General features: G+C 40.2%; 1 protein-coding gene across 3 annotated transcripts in view; it reads left to right on the top strand.

The window, feature by feature from the left end:
- Positions 1-12,642, top strand: part of galnt13 (polypeptide N-acetylgalactosaminyltransferase 13) — a 39,313-nt gene that overhangs the window by 21,699 nt on the left and 4,972 nt on the right. For 2 of the 3 annotated variants that reach the window (XM_071469860.1, XM_071469943.1), the window contains exons 8-12: positions 380-560; positions 2,265-2,404; positions 5,136-5,234; positions 6,013-6,147; positions 9,168-9,400. In XM_071469860.1, coding sequence (XP_071325961.1) covers positions 380-560; positions 2,265-2,404; positions 5,136-5,234; positions 6,013-6,147; positions 9,168-9,353 — 741 coding nt within the window. In that variant the 3' untranslated portion in view covers positions 9,354-9,400. The remainder of the gene's footprint in view (positions 1-379; positions 561-2,264; positions 2,405-5,135; positions 5,235-6,012; positions 6,148-9,167; positions 9,401-12,642) is intronic. The other variant, XM_071470023.1, reaches the window with a different exon arrangement.

Below are 12,642 nucleotides of genomic sequence, written 5' to 3' on the forward strand. Positions count from 1 at the left end.
AGTGGGAGGCAGGTTGTCAAAATCAAATTGTACAAACGCCCAAAATATCCATCTTAATTGCAGGTTGTAATGCAACAAAACAGGAGTATTGTCTGTCCACATTATGTGGTTTTGCTGTGATGCTGTTTCAAAGCAGCCCACTCTGCTGCAGCATCCAGTCACTAGCAGTAAAGCAGTCTGTCTTATGATGGTCTCCTATTGCCACACTGCTCTCAGAATTATAAAAAGCTAAATTGGTGGCAGATCTTTAATCGGTTTCCTTTATGTACAGTCAATTAAGGGAACTGACATGCACCAATGTTTTGTAAGTTTGAGTTGAGCGTGTTTGTTTGTTTTCTTGCCACATACTATATAAATTGAACTTGATGTGTGTGTGCAGATCTGGCAGTGCGGTGGCTCTTTGGAAATTGTAACATGTTCCCACGTGGGCCATGTTTTCCGGAAGGCCACCCCATACAGCTTCCCCGGAGGAACGGGCCAAGTCATCAACAAGAACAACAGGCGCCTGGCCGAAGTGTGGATGGATGATTTCAAAGACTTCTTCTATATCATATCACCAGGTACAGAGCAATGAAACTGCCTCCGTGTGACTGCATCTTTCTGCCACTGGAAGAGCAGAATCACACATTGAAGACGATGCTAAAATGGCATAAATTCTTCATGGTTTAAAAGTTTCAGGGCATATAGAGTAAAGTTGAGTTGAGAATTTAATAGATGTTTTATTCATTGTGCACTGCTGTTCAAAAGCAGATATGAACAATCCTCATTACGAAACGCCTCTGTGCTACTTCTGTGCTGGCTGATATTACATTTAGCAAATTGTGAAAAGGAAAGACTTGCCAGCTCTCTTTTAGTCTGTTCCTTTCTTTCATGTACTTTTTCTTACTCATTTAAGAATTCTCCTTTTACTTTGTCTTACATGGGAATTTAATGCAGCTTTTGTCATTGGCAAAGTGGAATTAATAAGTTCCTACATTCAGACACGTTTTTAGCGTTTTCCTGAGAGCTCCACCAGAGCTCGAACACCCGGACAAACTAGAAGTATACCACTATGCAGACAGAGGGACGAGTAGCTCTCCATCTGTCGACTTAGTAATGTGATTACCCTTTAGCAGACGGCAGTGCTCCGGAAATCTCTGGTTAAGTGTTTTAGATGCCAGCCAACCTATAAGGGATCATCCGTAATCTGCCGATGTTATGGCACAAATTGCGACCTTCCCCTCCGCTCAGTCAGGCGGGATTCTCCGCAGGCAAGTGTGCAGACAGAGCTGGGTTTGTGATGGATGAGTCTAACTGTGTGCTGTGGCCCCGCAATGACTGTCTGTTCCTCCAGGACATTAGGGAGAATGATCTGGGCCACGCTGCTGCCAGACCTCACTTATTGGCACAGAAGAACACAGTATGATGCTGAGGCTGAGTTTGGGAGTGGCACCGAGTGATCCTATTAAAAGTGCATCTCCCTTCTCGTCCCTCCTCTGCACTGGTGATTTCAAGATCAAAGAGGCTATTCATCATCTGCAACATGTGATGCCCAGACCCTACAGAGAGAGAAAAGGGGAAATAGAGAGCCAGGGGAGGAAGAGCGGCCTTCAGCTCACTGCTTTTATCTGCCAACTTGAAATTTGTATTTTCCTGATTAAAGTGTAAGACGTTGCTGGTATTATAGAAGGTGCTGTTTGCATTGCCCGCCTTGTGTTTGATGGATAAATATACTGCGCTTTACTGTTGGTCTTACATGTTGGCTGGTTTTTGAAAATTGTACTCTATTTTCCCCTATTGCAATCATGTTCTTTCATGATAAATTACCCCCCTGGATCTATGTACATGCAAGCTTTGAGTCCTTGAGAGGCACTCTGGGGAGAAACCATCTGCCTAATGTGTTTGTAAGTGTCTGTGCCCAGTCGCCGCCTTGTCCTTCCTCAGTGTTCAGTTTCACTAAGACTGATGCCTCTTGCAGTTTCCATGCTGTTGAAGTAACGTACTTCACAACACATGTATAGCACAGATGTTGCACCAGTATACCGTTTGTATGAATAGGATATGACTTTTCATCAAAAACATTGAATAGATAATCCTTCCGTGATGACCCACATACACAGCCCGTGTTTTCAGGTAAGGATGGAAGCTGGTTAAGGGTCCCTCTGGTGTTTAGTTTTGGTGGTGCAAGAAAACAGGACCAAAATAAATGTAAATCCAAAGGTGAATAGTGACTGATGTGCAGCTATACACAAGTCTTACTCCTTGCCTCTGCATTTCATCCGCAGGCGTGATGCGGGTGGACTATGGAGACGTTTCTTCCCGTAAAGCCCTCCGCGAGGCCTTGAAGTGCAAACCATTTTCCTGGTATCTAGAGAACATCTACCCAGACTCCCAGATCCCAAGAAGATACTACTCACTTGGTGAAGTATGAGCTTTCATGTATTCTGATCTCCCATAATGCAGCAGATACACTGGGCTGCTCCATCTGCATTCAGTCAGATATGTCCTTGTAGCTTCTGGGCTGTGTTTTCAGAAAGACATTATTGCTGCGAGATAAAGCTGAAAGTCTCAGAATCCAGCAAAGGCTCATCGAAAGGAGATAAAAATACAAACATCCCCAGCTGTTCGTTCTGAATACGTGTGATAAAAAAACAAAACAAGGGTATGTTCATGTAGTTGGTATTGATCCCAATCTTTTGTTTACGCAGTTAAGGTGTGCATTGTCGCGAGGTGAGATTAGGCTTGTGCATATGTTCTACACAGTCTCATGGTACAGCTTTGTATTGTACTTGAGCTAAAATGAATTTTAAAACACAATGTAGTTGTAGAAGAGAAGTATTTCCCCGTTATATAAATATATTAGAAACTGTTAGAAAATGTTTCACAAGATGATTAGAGCAGAGATTGGACTACAAAGTAGTCCCTTTAGAAATTAAAAAGGATATTGTGGGAAGTGTCTGATAATTTGCAGCTAAGGCCTGAGAATTCATAGTTAATTGTTTTGAAGATAACAGAAGTTTAAGCTCCTTTTATTAGTGAGTTCCCACTCACATGGGAAAAAAGAGGATTTTTTTTGAAGTGATCTGACTTTGCCTCTTGATGCCCATGGCTCTGTGCTGACAGCGGTGCAGCACAGGGGAAAGTCAGAGCCGACATCCAGTGTGCCGTCTGTACAATAGATGGAGGCCATTTAAAAGCAATGTCAGTCGAAGAACTAATGGCGAATGAGCTTGTAATCCTTCAACATTCATACTGCTGAGGAGGAGAGGATATTTAGGTACTGCTCTGCTGTACTGCAGCACAAGCTCTCTGTGTAGCCACTGCAGCCCCTCAGCTCCACCAGACTTCCTCCGAGTGATGCTCATCCTCCATAGCACAGCCAGCCTCTCTTTAACAGCTGGAACCATTAGGTTTTATATCACTTAATTATGAACGCCATTCTGTTCCTGCATGATAGGCATAATAAGTTGCTTAGGCAACATATAGAGCCAGCTTAGCTTTAGCTCTGTGGATGTATGAGCTCATGAGACAGCTGACTTGACTATAAAGTCAGTAGGAGCTGTGATATCAGTGGTTCCTCTGAACGGTGTTGGCAGATCACTTATCTGTTTCAGCTTGTAAAGTGAAGTAGGAGAAATAGAAGTTGGATTAACATACAGTAAGTTGGTGACACGGTATCTGTCATGTACATGATGTTAGCTAAAACCTTTAAGTTCTTAAGGGATCAGTGGGCTTAAAAATGAGAAAACAGTTCTGACAGTCACTTGGGTTTTCTGTGACAAACTTACAACACTGATGCTGTGCATTGTGTGTCATCTGGGCTCTGCATCAGCAGCGCGTGCATCTTACACAGTAAGGTGCTGCCATCGGGTTGGTTAAAGCAGACACAGTTGAGAAAGGTGGCGGCTCATTTACAGTTATTTCCTGTAACTGTGTCTCACATGGTTTTCTCCACCTGTCTGATCCTATTCATTCCAATGGGAGAAGTGAACGTCATCACAGATTATAACAGATTCTTTAGCCTCAATATTTCAAAAGCTTTCAATATTTCATATTTCCACAGATCTTCCAAACATTCTGACATCAAAATCGTATTTTTTCAGACCGACAGATCAGGAGAATATTAACTGTATTTGAGACCTGTCTCTATCTTAGCAACACCCTCCACCACCAACACCAGCCACATAAAGTTACGAGGGACTTATATGTGAGACCATGAATTAGAAGTTATAACTGACATAAAACTTGTATTTCTTTGCTTAATAATTCTATTATTGTTATTATTATGTATACTAAGTTGATCAGATATTAAGCTAGCGGATAAAAACGAGCGTCAAAATCGGGCGGAAATTCATACTGTATCTAGTGTTGTATTGTACTGTTGGTAGGCTTTGACATGAACAGGCAATCGTGACCACGCCCACTTAGGAATCAGGAAGTGTATACCATTTCATACCATTGGTGCTGCTTGTAATGCGTTATCTTTGGTCATAGAGTTGGTTGGTTAAAGTGAAGGCAGCTAGACCAGATACAACATTTGTAAAACTAGGCCTGCAACTAATGATTGTTTTCATTATTGATTCATCTCTATGACAGAAAATCATGTTGTCTACAAAAGGTCAGAAAATGTGATCTATGTTTTCTGTAACTAATTCCACAGAGGATCCAGAAAATGTTTACATGGAAAAAAAAAACGTACTAATATTAACTGTCAAAATAATTTCAAATTAAATTTCTGTCCATCAAATAGCCCATTAACAAATGAATTGTTTAATGAATAATAATAGAATAATAATAAACACATTAAAGAAGAGGACAGTCATAAAAACATGAGTTAAAATTTAAAAAAAATGGTGTAGGAAAGATTATGCGATTTTAATGAGAAATATTGAGCAGGGTCTGCCTGGCTTGTGTTTGAGAATGAAAATATCACGTAATACATGTAGCCTGAGGTACTGACAAATAATAAATACACTTTATGAATTATACCCCTCCTTGAATAAAATTGTAATACTTTATAAACTTTATATCACTAAAATGAAATATAATGTAGACATGCAAAGGTCTGTGAAAATTGAAGGACAGTGTAAACTTGTGAAGTTAATTTTCAAATTTGAGCACAGATAAACTTGTAACACTGTTTTTCTTGGTGGCAGATCAGAAATGTTGAGACCAACCAGTGTGTGGACAACATGGGAAGAAAGGAGAACGAGAAAGTTGGCTTTTTCAACTGTCATGGCATGGGCGGCAACCAGGTGAGGACGTATAAACGCTTCGATTTTACTATTTATTCTTATTTACCATATATATCATGTATATACAGTCCATTCAGTTTGTAATTTTTAGTATAATCCAACTCTATAATGGGTTCTTTTTGTTTTTAAAACTATCTACACACATAGTTCAAACTGGAAACATTATTTGGAGATTTAGAAGTGCTGTGAATGGAATGTAGAATAAGTATTTTTGTTTTGAATTAACATTCAGCTACCGAGCTTTAGATACTTTTTTTTTATCTTGGACACATGAGCTTTGGGATTTTGCCTTTGCTAGAAAATTTGAGCGCAATCAGTTTGGACCAGTGTGTGAACTGCCAACTTTGAAATCAATCCACTGAGGTCTGGGTTTTTGCCAAGTTTTTCTCTCTCGTTTTAAAAGTGCACTGTTGATGTAGCTGTGAGTCACTGTGACATCTTTGGCATTTTAAGGTTTGCGCCAAGAATCGTATCTAATCATTGTTCCCTCTGTTCTTGTTATAGGATATTATGTAGGGCAATCATCTAGTAACAGAAAAACACATAAAAGGGGAGTTTAAATACGATTTCTTTACAGAACACTTAAATCATTAGCCAAGTGTAAATCCGTTTTGGTACCACACAAATCATGAAGAAATCTAATGTAATTCACGGTAATATCAAGAATTAATATAATCAGTCTGGTAATAACTCCTCATTGTGTCTTGAATGCACAGCAATGAATAATGTTGGTGTTGGTGATGCTTTTCATCTTCTGAGCAAGACATCTTGTTTCCAGGTGTTCTCATACACGGCGGACAAAGAAATTAGGACAGATGACCTCTGTCTGGACGTCTCCCGCCTCAACGGACCTGTCGTCATGCTCAAGTGTCACCACATGAAGGGCAATCAGATGTTTGAGTACGATGCCGAGGTAGGATCTATGTTCCCCAGAGTAGCCAAATAATCCGTAACGGGGCTGTTAGTGCAGGCAGCCATCTCTGCTTCCTGATGGCTGATGTATTGAAAATGACTTTGATGAAATGCTGATGGATTGTGTCTGCCTGTGTCTGGTGAGATTGCATGTGTGGTAGTGCACATTAAGGATTTGGGTATTGCAATGTGGAAATTTGAGTACTTGGTTTCAGCCACCAGAGGGTGCTGTATGCCAGTTTTTTTTTTTTTTTTAGCAAAACAGAAGTTGAGTCACTTTTTTCCACCCAGCACCTCTGTCTCTCCTCTCATGTTCTCTGCTTTCACATAGTATGTTGGCAAATGGGAATATGATTTTGAGGTAAGCTGTTCAAGTCACCCCGTCTGAATAGTGCCCCATAGTTTGTACCTGTGCTTCCAGTATATGATGAGATCCTGTAAGAGTGTGTGGACTGTGAAGTGTCATTAGAGTAGATCATTGATATCTCTATGTGAACTGGGTCTATTTTGCTAAAAGGGTTCAAATGAATCTAAAGTGGATTTTGTTCCTAAATTACAAAATATTTATATTTATTATAAATAAAAACACCCTACAGTTGTCATCAATGTACAGTATCCACTTAGCCACTTAACAATTAAGCAATACGTTGTATTTACAATAATGACAAATATTCAACTTGATTATAAATTTGTCAGAGCTAAAGGTAAAGCTAACATAATATCTTAGACACCAAAACAAAACAATGATTACATCTTTGATGGATGGGGATGAAAAACAAATAACCTGATCCTAATGTATTTTCATGTGTGGTTCATTATAGACACACTCACATATGACACTGCTGAAATTCTACAATATACAGTTTGAGTCACGGTTGATTCATTTGTGGTATTGTAGCACCAGAATGGAAACTAAAATTAGATAAATGACGATGCCAAAAACTGCATATTAGACATTTTACTTAATACTCCTGCTTATGCAATCTGTATTAGTCTTATCATTCCAGTATTCAATCAAATGCAGAAACAGATGTTTGTAAGCTCTTAAATGGAAAGCAGCAAGGCATTTTGAATCTCATAGGGAAAACTCAAAATATTCTCCTCAAGCCCCGCGGACTCAGAACTCAAAGTACATTATGGATTATACAACTCAGAAAGCATCTTTTGTATTAACAATTTATGTAGTTTTTTTTTTCAACCACTGGGAGAGGGTAAGAAAAGACTTCACTCAATACAGTGTTATTTCTCAGTGATTGAGATATCCTGTCGCTGACATGTGGTTATGACAAGGTGAGGAAGCCTGCAGGCCTTTCCATCAAGCACTGAACAAATCCTAGGAGAAATACTTTTATTACACTTTGTTCTCTGGGTGCATTCTTAATATGAAAAACATGAATAATTCATGAACTTAGAGGACTGGTCTCTGTCGTAAACAGCGTTGGGGTTTCACCGCTGTCAGTGGTCGAGGCTATTTTTAGCCCAGGTGTGACAGTCAGGGGCTGAATCCAGGGTTACTACAGTACCATTAACATTTCATCTGGTCATCAGTTTCATTTTCACAGGAAAACCTGACTTTTCCATATTTTCCTCATATATTCATTCACAACCGTAACAGACAGCCCTCCCCTATTTTTCCACCTGCTCTGCTGTTTCAGCCAGGAACAATCCCACAGGAATAAACCACTTCCATGCATTATGGCAGTCAAAAAGATTCTGCTAGTTCTCAACCTGTGCCTTTTACTTGGGTTTACATAGAAGGTTTTGTGTTAGTGTAGCAGAGGCTGTAGTTTAGCTATCCACAAAGATAGCTGAGCTGCCAAAATGTAAGTAAGCCAGATTTCTTCATTGTTTCAAGCCTTGAATATTTAAACTAAGTATAATGGTGCACAAATGTGTAGGAAATTGCAATCACATAAAAGAAAAGGTTGAATTCCCGCACACCATCAGCACTGAATTCATTCAGAGACATAACACTGGAGTCATGGATCTTCATCAGGCATCACAATGTGAAACAACATCTTTTTGAGATGAATGGTATAGATAGAGAAAAATAAAGAAAAAATTCTCAAATGATCACAAGTTGGTCATGTGAGGACTTAAATACTGTACATTTACTCTACAATACCATATCTGTTTGGGTTTAATTACACTGAACAACATTGTTTGGCTGATATGAGGCATCCGTATTTGTTTGGTTTTCAGGAACTTCAGTTACACAATCACAGCATCAATTTGATCTTTTGACTTGATAAAAATGATACTATACTATGCTATACTATCCTATACTATACTATACTATACTATACTATACTATACTATACTATACCATACCTATACAAAAGCAGAAAACAATTACAACAGTTATTATTTAAAAGACTAGATGGGGTGATATCAACAAAAAAAAGTTCAGAAAGGAGGTAAAGGAGGCAGATGAGACAATAACCAGTAGCCAGTGATAAAAAATTGCTTTGAATCCCCCATCAAATTTTTTAGTAGCATATAAAAATCTATTCTTTTTACCATTTTTATTTGTATTGTACAGATATTGGATGATGTTTGTCTCATTTTAAGGATGTTTTTATCAGTTGCTGATGTGGTAATTACCTCATGTTTTGAGATCTGATCCCCCTTTTGATTTTTTGTTGTTAGATCCTGTGGCTTTAGAATAAAGATGTCGTTGTTTCACAATGTGAATTCAATACCCAGCAAAATGTTGTGTCTTATAAACTAATAAAGTGCTGACAGTGTGCAGGAATTCAATCTTTTCTTTGAGAAGCTGTGAATATTTGAAATATTTCATGTTGACGCAGCAGAACTGTCAGATTGTATCAGAAGCTCATCTTAAAACCTCCTCACTATAAATAAACAACACATTTTTGTGTTGACCGTCACTGAAAGATCATCTCTTACTGAGCTGGAAAAGTTGGCTCTGACGACCAGATGGATTCATTTAAGGATAACTGATGATTGTCAGATTTACCTTAACTACCATGTGTCCCTCTCACTCCCGGCTCGCCGCAGAAGCACACCTTCCTCCACATCATCACCCAATCATGTCTGACCATCAGCCGTCTGGAGGATGGCACCTATGGCCCCACGGTGGAGTACTGTAACAACAGTCCCACGCAGGCCTGGATCCTCCGCAACTACACTCGTCTGGAGGTTGCTAGACGCCTCTACTACAGCCCCACTGATTATTTTCTCTGAGCTCCTGTCCGCTCTGGGGGGAGGGCTGTAGGTCCTGAGGTGAGCAGGTCAGTACATCTTAGGCTCACAGTAGAATCTGGTGGTCGTTTTAGCAGCTCTGTAGTGATGTAGCTTAGCATTGTTAGAGCTGGAGGTAGATTAGTTTGACCTGTTTGGGGTCTAATAGGCACCTCTGTAGCTGATTGTGTGAGTATTTTTCATTGTCATATTTTTATCAGTGTTAACAGGTGAATGCACAGCTTGTTGTTATGATGTCGATCTGTCAGTTATTAGTCACAATGTGCATGCAGATTGTTTTTAGGAGGCATTAAGTAGCTTTTACCGGTGACCTTTCAGGGAGAAGGCACGAAGACAAGGGCAGAGGCATCAAGCAATGACAGATGTCCCATCAAGATGGTTCTGTGTATAAGATGCTATCTGCGAGACCTTTAGCCAGTCTTCATGCTAAATTAGATCTCATTTGACATTTATTTTCCAACATAAATATTTTATTTTGATGGGAAAATTCGCTGGCTGTCCCTTGGACTGCTAGCGCTTGGTGAATGATGCCTGCGATGGAGGAGGTCGTGTTTATTTTTAGCTGATTATCTACATGCGGGGCTGAATGAAATGGGCTCGCCATTGTTTACAAGTTCTTTTGAAGTGATCCTTCATTGTGAACCTACCTTTCATGGCCCTGGCCTCTCAGGCCACTCTCCTATTGGCCTGAAGCAGCTGTGTACACTGTGTGCCATGTACATATTGTAAAACCAATGAATCCCAATTATCAGTGCTTTTCACTGCCGGGCCTGCTTATTTACATACTTTTGTGAGGAATGTTTTTTTGGCCCAGTATTTCTGTCCGTTTCAGGGTTGTCATTTTCTCTGCCGTCATGTCCGTTCTGCTGTGTTATCTGGAGTTTGCACCTCAGACTCCTGTACTGTTGTATCTCTCAAAAAGCTAAAAAAGCAATTTCACCGTAGCATGCCACAGTTTTTGTGTCCAAGCAGGGTAAATTGGGTAAGTAGCTCCCGGGGCTGCTGGTGTGTGTCAGAGTTGCGGCAGTAAAGTGACCTGCTGTTAGATGGCCTGATTTGCTGTTCACACTCTGAGGTCCTTGTGGCATAGCCAGCACAAGAGGAGAGCTCGTACACAAGAGCAGGGCAGTATTAGAATAAATGAGATTGTTGCCTGACTTTGCCTTGAGACAAAAGGAATTTGCTGTTTTCTGTATTTCCTGCAAAAATCAGCTCAACCCTTTAGATTTTCTTCCACAGTCAGCGCATGATCATGTCAAACAGGAACTCTTGTGCCTTTCATCAGGTCCAGTGTGCTGCCTGGTGACAAAGAGGATAATGTTCCTCAACCCTCATTTAATTAGCCGGTCTCAGCTGTGCACACACTCAGCGACTTGCTCCGGAGACACTGGTTGGTTTGCTAGGAGGCTGAGATGGGAGTTTTCTCTGCCCCAAAGGAGGCATGAAATAATTATGAGCAAAGGACAGGACCTCCACATTTCTAGTATTTTCATTAAATGTGTATAGTTTTTTCTACTCCCTGACGTTATGCCCCTCTTCTCTCATCTCTGCCAGTGGAGTAGGTTCGGATCTTTGAATGAAAAAAGAAATACTATTCTCATTATTGCCTGAGCCAGGTTCTAATGATTTATAGATTAGCTTTGCCCTCAGCTCGGAGAAGCTCTATGTATGAACAAGCCTTTACAGAGAAGCATTTGTTTCTTGTTTCACAGCTTGTCATTTACAAAATATACAATATTTTTTTTAAACAGTCTGGATTGAAATATACTCCACCACTGGGTCGTAGCTGCCTTTTAAAAATATATTTTTTTAATAAAGCAAGAAAAAAATGTCTCTAGAGTAGAGCTACTTTATTGTTCTTTTTTTTTTTGCTTTTTTGGCAGGTGTGTAAGGACGAACGCCACCTGCTCTCCTTGTTCTTGGTCTGTTTGAACAAATGTGCCCTGTAGGGCAGTCTGTAATGTGTACTTCAGGAAAGGTGTGTGTGTGTGTGTGTGTGTGTGTGTGTGTGTGTGTGTGTGTGTGTGTGTGTGCGCGTGCACTTCTTTGTATCCAGGCAGAGAATGTCAGACCCTTGTGTTTTATAGCTTAAGGTCAAACATGGCCTCAGCATCTGTGTTTGCTCATTAGTCTGAATATCCTCTGTCAACAGTCAGAGCACAATCTTGTTTTAATGAAGAATTATCTCTCAGCCACGGGATAAAACAATCATGCCAACGCACATGTCTTAATGCCACATGCAGAGGGTGGTTGGCAGTTGTTGTCATGTATTTTGCTTCATGTTTGCCCCTTTTTTTACTTTGACAATGACTCCTAGATAACAGGGTGCAAACTTTGACGCTGAGATTTTCTCATTTGGTGGTGAGCTCTCGTTCAAAACCCCTTAATTTACATACATTAGAACACTGTGTGGTATCTTTGTACAGTAGCACACAACGTCATTTTCCCAGTTCCTCTCACGGCATTGTTTTCCCCAGCAGAAGCACTGCCTCTCCTCACCACCCGACTCCAAGTCCTCTACTACTGCATGTGATCATTAGGACGAGAAAAGCAACCAGAGTGAGGATTGAAATTGCGGAAGCATGTTACTTCTGTGGGACTGAACACAAATGGTTAATCAAGGCCATTGAGAGCTCTTTTGGAGTTGTTAGTGGGGGGTGTTATCTCTGGAGTCCTCGTGACAGATAGCCACAGATATCTGCGCTACATGCTCATGTGGTGCTTGAGTTCAGCTCATCACAACAGGTGTGTTTTTTCCAGTCTGGACATTTTAAGAGCGCTTGTTTTGTCTTCTGGCTTCTCTGGCTTATGTGATAGAACAGTACACAGGCAGGACTGACAGGGGAGAGGGGACAATGTGTGGAGTGGAGCAAGAGATAAATTTGAGCTCATATTGCGGGGAGGACATGGCTTGTGTCTGCAGAATAAACTCCAAAAATAACAGGGATGTTTGATGTCAGAGCTGTTTACATCTAAAAATTAAAAGCTACTCCCATGATCTGTCATAGCTAAGCTCATATTTATTAATTATTGATTACACTGTTGAAACAATGAAAGGATGAGTTGATGTGTCAATCATCTGAAAATGAATCAACTCACATTTTGACGAGCAAGACTAAACCATTATTGAGACAAAAGCCCAAACTGATCCTTTCTCACAGCAGACATTTTGACTCGTAGTCAAATCCTTAATGTTACCAATAACTATAACCTATAAATAATAAATAAGTGTCTCTGTAAGCCACGACACTGTGACAGTGAGGCACCGTGC

This window comes from Trachinotus anak, unplaced genomic scaffold (assembly GCF_046630095.1).
Source record: "Trachinotus anak isolate AG129_WGS33_773 ecotype Australia unplaced genomic scaffold, CSIRO_AGI_Tana_v1 ptg000001l, whole genome shotgun sequence".
Taxonomy (NCBI): domain Eukaryota; kingdom Metazoa; phylum Chordata; class Actinopteri; order Carangiformes; family Carangidae; genus Trachinotus; species Trachinotus anak.